This window comes from Leptinotarsa decemlineata, unplaced genomic scaffold, assembly GCF_025532065.1.
Source record: "Leptinotarsa decemlineata unplaced genomic scaffold, Ldec_3_MD MMD2_tig00001719_RagTag_RagTag, whole genome shotgun sequence".
Taxonomy (NCBI): Eukaryota; Metazoa; Arthropoda; class Insecta; order Coleoptera; family Chrysomelidae; genus Leptinotarsa; species Leptinotarsa decemlineata.
The window spans coordinates 2,372,307-2,388,084 of NW_027412569.1; the positions used below are offsets into that span (position 1 = coordinate 2,372,307).

General features: G+C 34.8%; 1 protein-coding gene across 5 annotated transcripts in view; it reads left to right on the plus strand.

Moving 5' to 3' along the window:
- The window catches only part of LOC111501879 (dual oxidase maturation factor 1), a 127,322-nt gene that overhangs the window by 58,129 nt on the left and 53,415 nt on the right, over nt 1-15,778 (plus strand). For 3 of the 5 annotated variants that reach the window (XM_074176300.1, XM_074176302.1, XM_074176299.1), the window contains exon 2: nt 13,360-13,534. In XM_074176300.1, the coding sequence (XP_074032401.1) occupies nt 13,370-13,534 (165 nt within the window). In that variant the 5' untranslated portion in view covers nt 13,360-13,369. The remainder of the gene's footprint in view (nt 1-13,359; nt 13,535-15,778) is intronic. The other 2 variants (XM_074176303.1, XM_074176301.1) reach the window with 1 other exon arrangement.

The following is a 15,778-nucleotide window of genomic DNA, read 5'->3' on the forward strand; positions in this document are numbered from 1 at the left end:
TCGAAAAATAGTGATATCACATAATTTTTCCATCAATCTCTGTGTGAATATAATTCAAGAGATGATAGGAAGCTGTCTCTATAGATTTATTTTTCCTGAAACATACATAGCAGCCTATTTGATTCCAAATGATCAATAACCCTAAGTGCTGCAACTTTTTCAAATAATTTTGATATCGAGCAAAATAAAGATATTTGTCTATAGTTGTCCCTTTCTGTGGGGTTTCCTTTTTTATATACAGGTGTAACGAGTGTTTTTTTCAGAACTTCTGGAAAGTATCCTTGAATAAGAGATTGATTCATTAAGTATGTTAAAGGAACGATAACAGAAGATATTATTTTCTCAATTGTTACAATTGATAGTTCATCAAAGCCTACGGTTTTTTGTTTTTCATTTCTGATAGGGAATTTGCTATCTTATATTCAGTAACCGAATAGGATTGGAATGGTTCAATAATGGTTATATTTTCAGTAACAGTGCAGGGCAAAGATACAAAAAATAGTCAACCATTGAGTGATAGTTTCGAAAATGCCTATTCCAGACAAATGTTTTGAAATACTTGAAAATTATGATATTCTGACACAGTAAAATCGTAAACTTCCTCTGCACCTAAAGATACCATTCTCATAAATGACAATCGATTACCAAAAACGTCACTAATAAACACAGATTCACAACTCTTGATGAAAATTCCTCACCTGAAAATATCTTAGGTTGTGAAAAATTCTGTTACTGTACTAACACACATCGAAAATAATGTTTTCCTATTAATATGAAAATCAGCTATGCATGTGTCAAAGAAAATCAATCCAGAAAAATATTAAGACTTGCGAGCCATTAGTTTTTGTTAAAAGCATTTCAAGCTTTAGGTTACTTAGTGAGTACAAAAGTACATTTTCTTGATTCCCACCTCAACTAGTTTCCAGAAAATTTAGATGTGAGTGAAGAGCATGATGAACGATTTCACCAAAATATTAGGGAGATGGAAACAAGATACCAGGGAAGATGGATCGTTTCAGTGATGACAGACTACTGTTGGTCGCTCCAGAGTGACCTTCAAGATGCTTCCTTCAAACGCAAATTTTTTTTTAGTCTTGTCAGAAAACGTGACAAAATGGAAGTCATTTTCAGAGTCAGCACACCCAATACCATATGAATTACGCAAAAAAACATAACAGCTCTCAATATTTTTTGCAGACTTCTGAATTGGAAATTAGGCGATTTTTAAGCTAATGACCACAGCAAACGATGGAGAGAAAAATTTCAGAACTGAACGAGTTTCGAATCTGGCAGACATTATTCTGTTCTTAGATAATAGCGGATGTGGCCGTTGATGCGTGTCCGACAATGCTAAAGTTTACTCACGAGAAGTGAATGGTCGAAAGGAAAAGTAATAGCCGGGATATTATATTTAAAATACCAGGGCGTTTTGAAAACGTGCGGTAATCTATTATATTACAATGGCGGAATGGGTGATTCAGTTGACTCCAGCATAATTTGTTAACGTTTTCTCACCATGGGAAAGACATGAAGTGAGGTATGATAATAAATTACTTCACCTTATAGATGGGGAATACAGGAAATTTTAAGATAACTTTACTCAGATGATACAGTTTGTCTAATATCGGGTGTCTATCAGAAGTTTGAGGTGATAGAGTGAAATTATAAAAATGTTTTGATATCAAAGTATTGTTCTTCAAAACTTTTAATCAACATGGATAATATAGAGTAAAAATGAGGTGTATTTTAGTTTTCTCCAGAAAAGTGCTTCAGTTTGGAAACATTAGATATGACTGAAAAGACGAATCTATCTAACTGTTACCATTATCAAAAAAAACTTACGTTTCAAATTTGTTTTTTTATAGATCTCTGTCGGAATCTTCACCTTTCATAATGTGAAGAATTAAGAGACATCTTCTGGAGGAAACTAGAGGTTTCTATGACCTTTCTGGTAATTCTTACCTTCAACAATCTGAAAAAAATGTAATGTAGAATTTTATACTGTGACAAGATGTAAATGATATCGTTTCTTTTTCAAATTAACAAGTTTTTTTTCTGATTGATTCGGCCGTTACTTGATGAAGATCCATAGTAGTTTCGTAAACTACACCTTAGGATTTGAATTCCACAAACTTTATTTGAGAAATATATCACATGTTTTGCTAACACAGTAGCTTCTTTAACAGTGATTTGAATACTACGAGTTGATTCTTACGCTAATATTTATTTACCTCAGATAACTACAATCGGGACTACTTTTTAAGTTTACTAATTTTCATTGCTTCCAAATGATTCAGTTTCAAACCTTTATTTCCTGTGTGTGAAATTTTGAATTTTTCGTTAAAGTTATGATTTTCTTCTAAAAGATGATTTGAATATGTTGAACTTGTTTTCTTATTCACATAGCTCATATGATTTTTCTGGATTCGATTCCTGAATGTTCTGCTAGTTTGACCAATATATTTAGTACACGTTCCACACTCTAATTTATATACTCCTGATTTCTTGAATTAGGATATTTCGTCTTTATTATTTTTAACTAACTTTTCCAACGTATTACTTGTTCTGTATGTGATTTTGATATCTCGTTTCCTCAAAAATGAAGTCACTTTTTCTGTTGTTTGCCCAAATTATCAATAGAAAAAACGTCTCGAATCGCTTTTGAGTGAACTTTTTTGGGAAGTATTTTGTTTATTAATTCGGCTTCGAAACCATTGTCCATTTTCACTCATTGGAACGAGCACACTTGCAGACCGGTTTCGTGCTATTTGGCCTATTATCAGTGTAAGGTAGTGTCCATCATCAACATGAAGTCGATGATTTCCCATAATCAAAAATCTAATTCTTTTCAGAGTATCATTCCTAGAACTAGGCTGAAGCGAATATATTTATCATCGCCCCATCTTCCCGTGAATGAGGTTATCAACCGCATATCCATGGGAATTACTTCTGTGAAGAATCCTGCACTGGCACCTGTCAAATATAATCCAACGCCCTTCATAGTGTTAGCCAAGGAAGTAGTTGTTTTCTGATAGATGTCAGTCCATTAACCTAGGTGTAGGTGAGTTGAGACTGGCCTGAACGAATTGTTCTTTTAGATAATTCGATTTACAGTCATTCTTCAATTATGTTCTCTTACTATATGTCAAACTACGTACTCTAATTGGTCCGCGATCTGTTCCTCCTAATAGGTCCTCTGATTGGTCCTTGGCCTTCAAATTCATCCTAGGTCCTTGAATTGCCGATGTCAGTCTGTATCATATTTGCAAAACGAACCTTCATACGAAAAAGCATGGAACTTAATCATCTCCTGATGATGCTAACTTGGTTAGTAAAAGGCGCGTCGAGAGACCGTAAATGACAAATATTGAAACTTTTTTTTTCTTTGTCGATGAATTCTGCATTCCTTCCTTCTTTCAGTTCATGTGCTACACGCGGCGATCCGAATATTATTAACGAAGATGTCGCTTAGTGCCTTTTTGGCCTCCTCTTCTTTTTTTTTGTCAGCATATGCAACATTCCCTTTTCTTTTCATTCGATGTGCTGCATGTGATGTGATTATTATTAGCGAAGATAGTGTTCTTCTGACATGTTGCGTCTCTGTCGATGAATTCTTAATTCTTTTCCTTGTCATTTGATGTACTACACGTGACGATGCGATTATTATTAACCCTTTGCCGTCAGGTGGTCCCATCAAAGTACCAAAAATATAAGATTTTTTACTGATTCCCTAGTAAGCGCTAGCTGGGACCACAGATGTTTATACGTTGTTAGATACCTCTGTCGTCGCTGATTCGATTTTAGTTAGTTTGAACCGTCGTAAGTGTGAGGTACATTTGAATAGCTGACAAGGTCGAGCGTTACCTATGTAAACAAATATTTTGAAAACATTATTTTGTCTGCTTTTGATTTTTGTCAATTATATTGAGGTGCGTGTTATGTTTGTTTAGTATCATAAATTATAAGGTGAGGTCCCATTTAAGTGAAAAATTTAGTGGGTATATGATACAGGTTAGAAAACTATGTGGTCCCAAAAGGAACCACTAGGATTTTGTACATTTATTTATTCCATTTATTTTTTCCAGATTGAATCATGAACCTGAATAAAATAACTTCAGATGAGGTCTATGCTTTTTTGGACGAACTTCCTTCAGATATTGACTCGTTTAGTTCAGAAGCTCCATCCGTAGATGATCTGGAGGAAATCGATATTGACGACCTGGAGGACCAAGGCACCAATGATCTCATTGAAAATTTCGAGCCCACAGAAAATATATCGATAATGAACCTATCCAGCATACAGTTATTGCAAGCAGTAAAATAAATTATGAATTTGATAGCAAAGATAAACTTCCTCTAATAAACTTTGCTACAAGACCTTTTGAATGGACTGAAGATGAAAATTGTGCTAATAAAGCACATCCGTTTAGGCAAGATGTGGGCCCAAGTGTTTCTGTTGATGCTGAGAGTCCCACTGATATTTTCCTTCAATTGTTCACCCCGGACCTCATTGATATTCTGATATTTCAAACAAATTTGTATGGAACTCAGCGGTACGGCGAACGGTTTCTTCCAACAGACGCAGAAGAAATGAGATGTTTCCTGGGTATAAATCTTATGATGGGTCTTACGAAGAAATCGAGTTATAGAGATTATTGGTCCTCTTCAATACAGATGAGGGATCCATATATTTCTTCGAGCATGTCTCGTGATCGATTTGACTGGCTCTATAGCAATATACACTTGAACGACAACACAGTTCAACCGAAAAAGGGTGAGGCTGGCTTTGATAAATTATATAAACTCAGACCGTTGATTGATATTCTTTCAAAAACTTATTTGGAGAGTTTATACCCAACGAACACTAAAGTATAGATGAGTCAATGGTGAAATTCAAAGGCCGAATTGGGTTCCGGCAGTATATGCCTATGAAACCGGTCAAAAGAGGATATAAAATCTGGATACGGGCAGATCAGTCGGGATTCGTATCGCAATTTCAAGTCTATACAGGGAAATATGATGGAGTTCAAGAGAGCTTAGGCTCAAGAGTGGTGAAAGATTTGACCCGTCCGCTTGTGGGCAAGTACCATAAGGTATATTTTGACAACTTCTTCACAACTATCCCTTTTTACGTGATTTGTTGAAGGAAAATATTTATGCTTGTGGTACAATCAGGAAAAATTGAAAAGAAGTACCCAAAGACATAACAAATAATAAAGATAAAATGCTTAGAGGTACTAGTCTCTGGAAGATAAGTAAGGAAGGAATATTTTATCTAAAGTGGATGGATAATAAACCTTTATTATTTTCAAGTAATTTTCATGGTCCTGATGATGTCCAAACTGTTTCTAGAAAACAAAAAGATGGTTCGTCTCAAAATATCGCATGTCTTCAGCTCGTGCACGATTATGATGCTCATATGGGGCACGTGGATCAATCTGATATGTTCTTATCTTTATATAAAGTGAATAGGAAATCAAGAAAATGGTGGCACCGATTGTTTTGGCACTTTTTAGACTTGAGCATCATCAATAGCTTCATTATATTCAGAGACCGGACACCCAAAAAAGTCTAAATTTGAAAGATTTCAGGCTAGCTGCACCTGCAGGACTTATTGCTGCTGATCCAGCAATACCTAAAAAAGACAGAAAAAGTTTGGAGGATGTTCCAAACCACTATAAGAGATCAGTTCTACCTGAAATAAAGTATGACAAATGTGCACATATGCCTATTCATGGTACAAAAGTCAGATGCGCACATTGTAATTCACGTTCGGAGCCCCACCGAACAAGATGGCTCTGCTCCAGTTGTAATGTCGGACTTTGTTTGACCAAAAAGTCTAACTGTTTTTTCAAATTCCACCAAAAATTTTGATTTCTTCAATTCGATTTTTTCAAGTTTTGTGTTTGATTTTCCTTGTGGTCCTGATATGGAACCACATTTTTTTGTTAAATTTTGCAAAAACAAAACAATACATTTTCTTTTTAACATTTTTTGTTTGTTTTTCATAACACAAACAACAATTCAATTGGTACAATAAAGTGTATTTTAAAAAAAAATAATGTCGGCTTGAAAGGGTTTAACGAAAATACGGTTCAGTGCCCTACTTCACACTGACGGTTTCACCTTCTTCCCCAAAGACACAACATGCATCGTATAAATCTTATACACACGGCACACCTACCTTGAGTTGGGTATTCCACAAGGTTCCGCCTTAAGGTCTGAAAATGACTAAAATGAAGCACCATAAGAAATAGCATGGGACTTTGGGCCAGAACCATCATTATATATTCACTTCGATTGGGTTGTAGCTTCATCTAGTTGCCTTTTAGTGAAATCTCTGGCGGTTGATTTCGAAGCATGGCTTTGCAATTGATCACCGTGGGGAGTGTCTTTCATCTTTTTTTTTGGACAATAGCTTCATCTTCATTCATCACCGCTAGCTTCAAAATCTATAGGACAGCGATGCTTTTCGTACTTGGTGCCAAAATTTTTCAATTTTATTCCTGTCGGAATAAAAGAAACTCATTCTTATAGAGGATTCAAGAAGAAACTGAAAAAATTTTTGATTGATTCAAAAAGACTCACTATTCATGAACTTGTGGAGGTTTGTACTACTGTATGGGAAGTGTTATCACGCCCTTATTTGTTATATACGTATGTGTATATATGTGTATATATATATATATATATATATATATATATATATATATATATATATATATATATATATATATATATATATATATATACAGGGTGTCCCTGGACTTCCTCTTTTCCTCTCGGGAATGTATAGATGGGGTCAAAATATCACCAGTACTTCATATAACTTTTTTTCCTAAAATCCTTCGTTACCAAGTAACGGGCCCTCGAAGTTACAAAATGAAAAATGTTTTTCTTTGATAACTTTTCAAGTGAATATTCAAAATCATCCAAATTTTGGTAATTGACTAAACAAATGAATTTCTTCGATGAGCTTTCATGCAGGAGTCAGTTGTTTTGCTACAAAGTCAGGAACGGACTACCCCCGATGGTCCACACCCCAAAACTTTGAAATGACAGATATTTTTCAATATTTTTCAACAAATTAAGGTTACTTGGACAATTTTATGAATAAAAGTACTCGTGTGGAAAGTCGATCGGAGCAACGAGTCTTGATAAAAATGTAGTTTCACTCGACGACATCAAACCCGCTCGTCCACCATTATTTGAAATGAATAATTATCAAAGCAGAAATAATAATGATAACGTTAATTCAACAACATTTATCCTGAGATGTCTACCATTACTAGAAAATATTAGTTTTTAAGGAAAATGGAAATGATAGGTAAAATGTTCATAACGAATTTTTATAATGCAAACACGTTTAACTAACGAAACTCAAGAGCCTCAAGAGCAAACAGAAATGAAAAATCCGCTACAGAAACTGCTCGATATGACCACCTTCTCTCTCTATACATTTTCTTAGTCTGCGAAGACACCCTCTCTGTACTTGAAATAGCATTCCAGGGTCGTTTCGTATGGCTTCACAATGTAATGTTATTCTATTTAACAATGCATCTCTTGTGTGAATAGGTGTAGCGTAAACAAGGCTTTTTAGATGCCCCCACAGAACGAAATCCAATGGATTTAAATCCGGAGACCGCGATGGCCATGAATATGGCCCACCTCTACCAATCCATCTATTGTGGAAAATATGGTTCAGATGGTCACGCACAATCAAACTAAAATGAGGAGGAGCGCCATCATGCATAAACCACATATCTCTTCGGGTTTGCAATGGAACATGTTCCAAAAGTCCATTCAAATCGTTCTGAATGAACTCCAAATAACGTTCTCCATTCAATCGGTCCTGTAGAACGAATGGTCCTATAAGATGGTTTCCTATGATACCAGCCCAAACATTCACGGGAATGTTTGGGCTACTGAAACCTGCTTCAGTGAATAAAACTCGATTAATAAAAGTCATATCCTCTCTTTGCCTATCCATGAACCAATTGGCATATTCCAGTCGTGCTGGAAAATCTTGAGGTGTCATGGCATGTACCTTCTGGATGTGAAATGGGTGGAGCAGTTGTTCCCTAATTATTCTATGAATAGTGGACTAGGATGTATGGAACTGTTCTGATAGATTTCTGATGCTCATTGAAGGATCATCAGCGACGGCTTCCAAAATATTTTCCTCCAATACAACGGTACGTATAGTCCTAGGAGCGCCCTCACCACCTCGTTTTGGCAAAACTGTACCTACAATAATATCGAAATAAAACAACGTGCTCAAATTAATTATCAATTATTACATACCTGTCTCCCTCAAGCTGCGATCGACACGCTCGAATGTTTCTCTTGACGGTACCGTTCGATTGGGAAAATGCTCGGAATACAGACGACGAGCTTCTGCAGCATTACAAAATGCTCGTCCATAAAATACATGCATATCTGCATATTCATTGAATGTAAACTGTTCGGCCATATCAAAAAAATTCAAAATATCCTATAGAATATTGACAATACAATGATAGTCATATGACAACGCACCACTCAACAAAACAAAATCGCATTCCAGTTTCTCATTTTTTATCAAAACTTTCTAAAAGGTTTTTTTTGTCAACATCTGTGAAAGAAATGGAACATAATTATTCCCTGGATATTTTTCACCTGATTATGTGCAGCCGTTTTTGTAGTTCATTCGTTTGCTTTTTATTAGTATAGTAAATATTTTTTCCGATGTGCGTTTTTTCAGCTAAATTTAGATTCGTGTTAAAGAATTTCTCCCATAAAATTATAATTATCAGTGAAACTCCTCAACAGTTTAGCTGTGAAGAAGAATTTGAAACATTCGAATGTTGAGTTTCATGAGATTCAGATAACTGATCAACACGAAACGTGATTATTCCACACGTATTATGTACATACAAAATATGGAATGAATTCGATATTTCATAGTAGAGTAGCTTGTTAGTTTAAAAACACCACGAATCTACAGAACTTGATATTTCTTTTGAAAAAATATCTGCTATCACAATTGTGACTTAAACTTCCATATAGGTACTGTACTTTTTGTTTACGACTTCATTTTAGCATACTTTGTATTATTCCTGTTATGAATGTTGTTGAATTAACGTTATCATTATTATTTCTGCTTTGAAAATTATTCATTTCAAATAATGGTGGACGAGCGGGTTTGATGTCGTCGAGTAGTCCTACATTTTTATCAAGACTCGTTGCTCCGATCGACTTTCTACACGTGTACTTTTATTCATAAAATTGTCCACGTAACCTTATTTTGTTGAAAAATATTGAAAAATATCTGTCATTGCAAAGTTTTGGGGTGTGAACCATCGGGGGTAGTTCGTTCCTGACTTTGTAGCAAAACAACTGACTCCTGCATGAAAGTTCATCGACGGAATTCATTTGTTTAGTCAATTACCAAAATTTGGATGATTTTGAATATTCACTTGAAAAGTTATCAAAGAAAAACATTTTTCATTTTGTAACTTCGAGGGCCCGTAACTTGGTTACGAAGACTTTTAGGAAAAAAAGTTATATGAAGTACTGGTGATATTTTGACCCCATCTATACATTCCCGAGAGGAAAAGAGAATGTCCAGGGACACCCTGTATATATATATATATATATATATATATATATATATATATATATATATATATATATATATATATATTATCTTTTTTGTTTACTAATGTTGGGAAAATTGTATGTTAAATTACTTGTTTGATCTGTAATTTTTAGTATTGTATGAAGTGACCACTATTTCAGTAGCATATTAAACACGCTTATTTACTATAAAATTCAAATTTGAAGGTGGAATTATATTGTCATTGGCTGCACTATCAATCGATACTATTTATCATAGGATAGACGCACACCACAGACAGTCTTCGACTTTGTGGTTTTTTCAGTTCATTTGTTATCTAATTAGTGCTTCATATAATGTTAGAATTATATTATTCTTATATATCTACCCACCTCTTTGTAATAGAAACTAACATCCTGTTTCTTCCAATGACGTTTTTCAATGCATCATACATTTCATCAGACTATTTCATTGGGAAAATCAATGTCAAAACTCCATATTTTTATACAAATTAACCAGCCAATAATGAAGTCGTTGTGTATTTATTAATAGTCAAAGTCAGGGTTGAACAAATTTGAATTTCTAATTGGATTATTGACCTGCCAGTGACTGAGTTCTTATGAGGATTTATAATTCGATGAGCAATGAATAACCTTGGAATTTGAAGAAGGTGATGTTTGTCTATTCGTTCAATTTATTCATTAGTTGATGTCAATCAGTTCTGAAGCACGTTATTATTTATATTTGATTATTCTCGCGTAAAACCTTGAGTGCTGAAAAAGAATTGGTCGAAATGACTTTGAAACGTCTTTCAGTATGATTTTCAATAATAACATTTGTGTTACCAGGTGGTCTGTAAGTAATTGTGGAAAGAAGGAAGATTTGCTTCATTTTCATAATAATTCTACTTTTTTTATTTATGTTAGGAAAGAAATAAAATGAAGTAACGTATATCCTTTAAACATATTCGATGAGGAAACGAACATTCAGATTCTTCGATATGAATCAGAATGTACAAATGAGTTGGTACACATTTTTGAAAATTTTTGTGAACGTGACTTTACACGTCGACAAGAATTTGGCAAATTTTGAGATTCACGAAATGAGCCACGAGGATCGCGACGAAAAGTACTTACGTTGGACAAACTGAGCGGGCTTTATTAGGTCGCTTCAAGAAACATGTTTCACATATTCGATACCGTAGACTAGTTGAGTGTCTCTCAACATTCTTTAGAATTACGATTATTGTAATATTAAATATTAGGATACAATCAAAGTGAAATAATAACTGATATTGAAAATTCTTTCAATGACATTCATTCACCAGAGGTATAAAGATAATAAGTAAAGGACTCAGGAATAATAGTTGACTCTATATTGATTTTCGATAAGCATATATTTTGTCGTTAGTATGAAGGTGGTTGATAATGTTTCATGGTGCAGTTCATTAGTTCGGACTTCCATTATCTATTATGATATAAAATGATTTGAAATCAGAGAAAGAATCGATAAAATAAAAAAGATTAGCTAAAAATAACGATTATATCAAGCAAAAAAACTAAAATTACAATGAAATAAACTACAAGCAATAATTAAAAATTGAACAGTTAATAAGAAATCAACATTAAAAATTGAAAGATTTCAAGCCAAGTCACTTCATGACGTTTCGATTGTTGGTATCCACAATCGTCTTCGGGTGATGACTGGACTTCCTCCGAGAGATAGTAATAATAATAATAATTGCGACTTTATTTTCCATTTTATATAATACATAATTATTTCCATCTTGAAATGCTAATTGTTGGCATAATAGGCGGAGTTCAGCTTGAAAAAAATGATATGACAATATTATTTGACTATTCAATTGAGCTGCTCTTCCACTCAACCTCACAAAGCGCTATATAACGAAAAAATAAATAAATAAAAAACATTCTTAACATTATTATCGAGGGGTGTTCTGTTTCTTCAATATAATTATTTTCAGATTCTCTTTAAACTTATCTAACTTCATCTCTTTCAAACTGTTCGGAATTTCATTGTAAATTTTTGAGATCTGATAACTGTAGGATCTTACATATTGTTGTGTTTTGTGCAATGGGGGTGTTGAAAGCCCTTTAAACCTCAAGTTCAATGTATGTACGTCAGTTCGGAATTTGATTTTATCATATAGATATTCTGTTGTTTTAGTTTTAATTATACTATGATATGAGCTTGCAGAGTGGAGGAACATCCGATTATCCATATTCATTCAGTTAATATATTTCAAAGTATGGGTAATGCTTTCATATTTACGAATACCGAAAATCAATCTAAAGCAGAAATTTTGTATTTTTTGTATTTTCTTTATATAAAAAACTGTGAGATTTGGACCATACAGACAATCTGCGAAATTAAAATTGGACAAAACTAAGCTCTCGCAAAGTATTGATTGTATTTTTCTTGATAAATATTGTCTACTACTGTATATCAATTTCAAATGTCCATTAGCTCTGCGAATTAGTTCATTCACATGTTTTTCAAAACGAAGATAACTATTTGGAGATCATTCGAGTGCTTTCACCTATCCCCTCGTTTTTCTCTCTCTCTTCGCTTCACCGGGAGCTGACCGTTTAGCGGTAGTTGGCCGTTTTCCGCTTGATTATGGGTTTCCATATGTTGTGTATCTCTACGCTAGCTTGGCTGAATACTTCTTTGAATTTTATCCTAAACCAGTGTTCCTTCTTGTGGGTGATTTAAGCTTGGAGCCATTTGGTGTTATGTTGATGAGTGCAAACATGCTCTGCTATTTCCGATTTGCTGGTTTCTCCTCGTTGTATGTGTTCGACAATGCGCACTTTCAATGACCTCTTAGTTTCACCTATGTAGGATTCTCCGCACTCGCAGGGTTTCTTGTAAATGCTGTTATTGAAATCGCAATCCGCGTTTGGGTGCCTGATTTTCGTGAGTGCTACGGATAGTGTTACGGATCTGAAGCAGGTTCTGATGTTATACTTGGATTCAATTTTTCTTATCCTTTTCGACAATCCTCTGATGTAGAGAAGGACAAGTACTGGTTGTGATGGCTTCTCTTACTTAAGGCTCTTGCTATCTTTTAGCTGAAGTCTGCTCCACCATAACTTTGAAGTCCCCATTCCGTTCAAGATCATTTTTGATGTTGTCTGGTTGCTTCGCGAGACCTTCCTTTCTATTATAGAGCCCGAAAGCATAGTCTACTAGAGTCTCGATGATTCCTCTTTAAGTTGATTGATGAATGTTACTGAAGTTTCCTCCCATCAACAAACCGTTATTTCAACACCTCGACATGTGTTTTGATCACCAAGTGATCATCTTCAAGAGGAAAATCAATGGTTGGTGGTGGTTGGATTCCTGGTTCATATACTGACAGTATAGCGTAGAGCGAACTCTCGCCTAACGTTTAACTCCATCTTTATCTAGAAAGCGGAAAGAGAAAAGAGGGGATACGTGAAAGCACTCGAATGACCTATAAATAGTCATGTCTCTGAGAAATAAGTAAGACGATTGTCGATACTAACAATCGAAACGTCGTGAAATATTTCAAATTTCAATTTTAATTTCCTGTTAGTTGTTCGATTTTTATATACGGATATGGAGCCTTTTGTAGGATTCCAATATCAATACCTGTCATAAGCTTTCAAAGCTATGTGTCATAGGAAGGATCTATGAAGTAGGCATACATTGACCATATACACTTTTTATTTATAAAATAGACATAAAGGTCTAAATCCCCTCTTTTGTTTCAGAAGTTTGGCCATGAAGGGGTGGTTTGATGCTTTTCGATGTGATGGTGGTCCAACGCTCTACAACTTCAACAATAGAACAGCAGTGACTGGTGACGTCACAATTATCACATTCCTCGCCATTTTTACTACTCTTTACGTAGCATTCCTGATAATATTCTGTGGAATACGGAAGGAGGTGAGAGAAGTAATATTGAATAGGGAGGAGGTTTATCACTTCTAGATATTGGTTCGACTAATATTGACGAATAATTACTACTAATAGTTACAATATCCATTTCATATCATGAAATAAAGTGGAAATATATCCCTTTCAATTCAAAAATGAAGTACTTTTGCCATTTTAGCTTCATAACTGAATTGGAGGTCAATGATTCCATAAAATTTTCAGACGTTATCATTACTGAAAATTAATAAACAAAGCAATTTTTCACAAACCATCTTTCACGGAGAATATCATACATGATTTTGAGACACATCATAGAGTAGAAGCATTCAAAAGTACCAGGGTGTGATCCCAGAAGTATTTGGCCTGACCTAGGGATGGCGGTAGTTGTTTGAGAAATATCATTGTATTAGAAAGCGAACGTTTTTGGTGAATTTGTTGAAATGGAAAGAATTGGTCATCGTTATCTGGTACAATACTTTTATTTGACAGGTATCAGCTCAACCAATATAAAATCTAAACTGAATTCCACTCTAGCTGAGTCTTCTACCACAGTGAAGTATTGTGTAGCAGAGTTTTAATACCTAGCAAAAGCAATTATGATATAGTCTATCCATTCCCAATTGGAACGGCAATAAAAATAAGATTATAGTCATAAACATTTCTTGCCTGTGGCCCCTAGTCGCCCAGATAGTTAGTAAACGTGCTATCAAATGTAGTTGAGGAATAAAAGCTCGGCTAGCTGGACTGGCTGAATACAAAGTTTTTGTCCGTTTCACAATATTTCTTTATCAGTGCCGTGTATTCGTGGGGTTTGGTGAGGTAGTGAGTGGTTTTGCAAACCGATTTTAGAAAACTTTTTCAAGAGATCGATTACCTTAACACCAAACTGATATTTTTGCACTCGACGCGGGTTTCGCTAACAAGGTTAGCATCTTCAGTAGAAGCAAATTGATACTGAATCTAAAGACAAGGGTTAGTGGTTTATATACCTAAAGTTTTTTGGTCCAATGTGGACTTTGTTTGTTAAATGATGATTATCCTAATTGATTTTTCGGTAATTAACTAGTGGAACCACTACCTGCAAATTAATTTGTCAACAATAGATTAAAAAGCTTCTCCTGAAGATGCTAACCTTGTTAGCGAAACGCGCGTCGAGTGCAAAAATATCAGTTTAGTGTTAGCGTAATTGATCTCTAGAAAAAGTTTTCAACTTTTACACCAAATGTTCCAATCTGATCGTTTAAACCGATTTTTGTGAAAATCTTAGTGTTTTTGGGTACTTTCATCAATATAGCTTTCTGGAGACCTTTTGAAACAAATGATAACATTACGTGTGAGGAATCTGTGTCAATCGACAGGGATCCGGAATTTGAAAATAAGGACTTACATGTTCAAGTTCAGCGAGTAATTTTAAATATTCATGAATGCTTGAAGAAGGAAAACTGTCACACTTCACACAATGCTGTTGTGGATAGAATATGCGAGTTAACGAAACTATCGAGTTCGACAGTTCTTCGAGTCATTAAAATAGGGGATGTCATTGACCATGCAATGAAACAAAAACAATGGAATAAAAAATTCGCAAACGTTGATGGTGCTACAAAAAATGTGATTCGGCGAACAATTTCATGGTATATACCAAAAAAAATGAAGTACCAACCTTGGAAATGATTTGGTATAAATTACTCGACTATCCCGATTACAATTACAAATCTTCAGAAACTCTACGATGTGTCTTATTGTGTTGTGGTTTCAAATATAAAAAATTGAACAATCGGATGGTCATAATGGAATCGACACGAATTGTTCAACTCCGACAAGAATATTTGAGGCGAATGGAAAGCTACCGAGAATCCAGCAGACATATAATCTACCTCGACGAAACTTGGTTTGACACCCATGATGTTGTCAAATATGGCTGGGTAGACGAAACCAAGTATTGTGCTTTGAACATATCTTCTTCAAGGGGAAAACGTGTTATAATTTTGCATGCCGGGAATGAAAGTGGTTTCGTACCTAACGCTTTGCATCTGTCGGCGAAAAATATAAAAGATTCGTCTGCTGATTACAACGAAGATATGACTGCGGCTTTATTCGAAACCTGGTTCAGTGAGCAGCTTCTACCAAATATTCCTCCAAAGTCGGTTATTATTATGGATCACGCTTCGTATCATTCTCGGTTATTGACTACAATACCAAATAATAACACAAAAAAGCAGATATTGTTGATTTCATGCGAAATTATGACAGGGA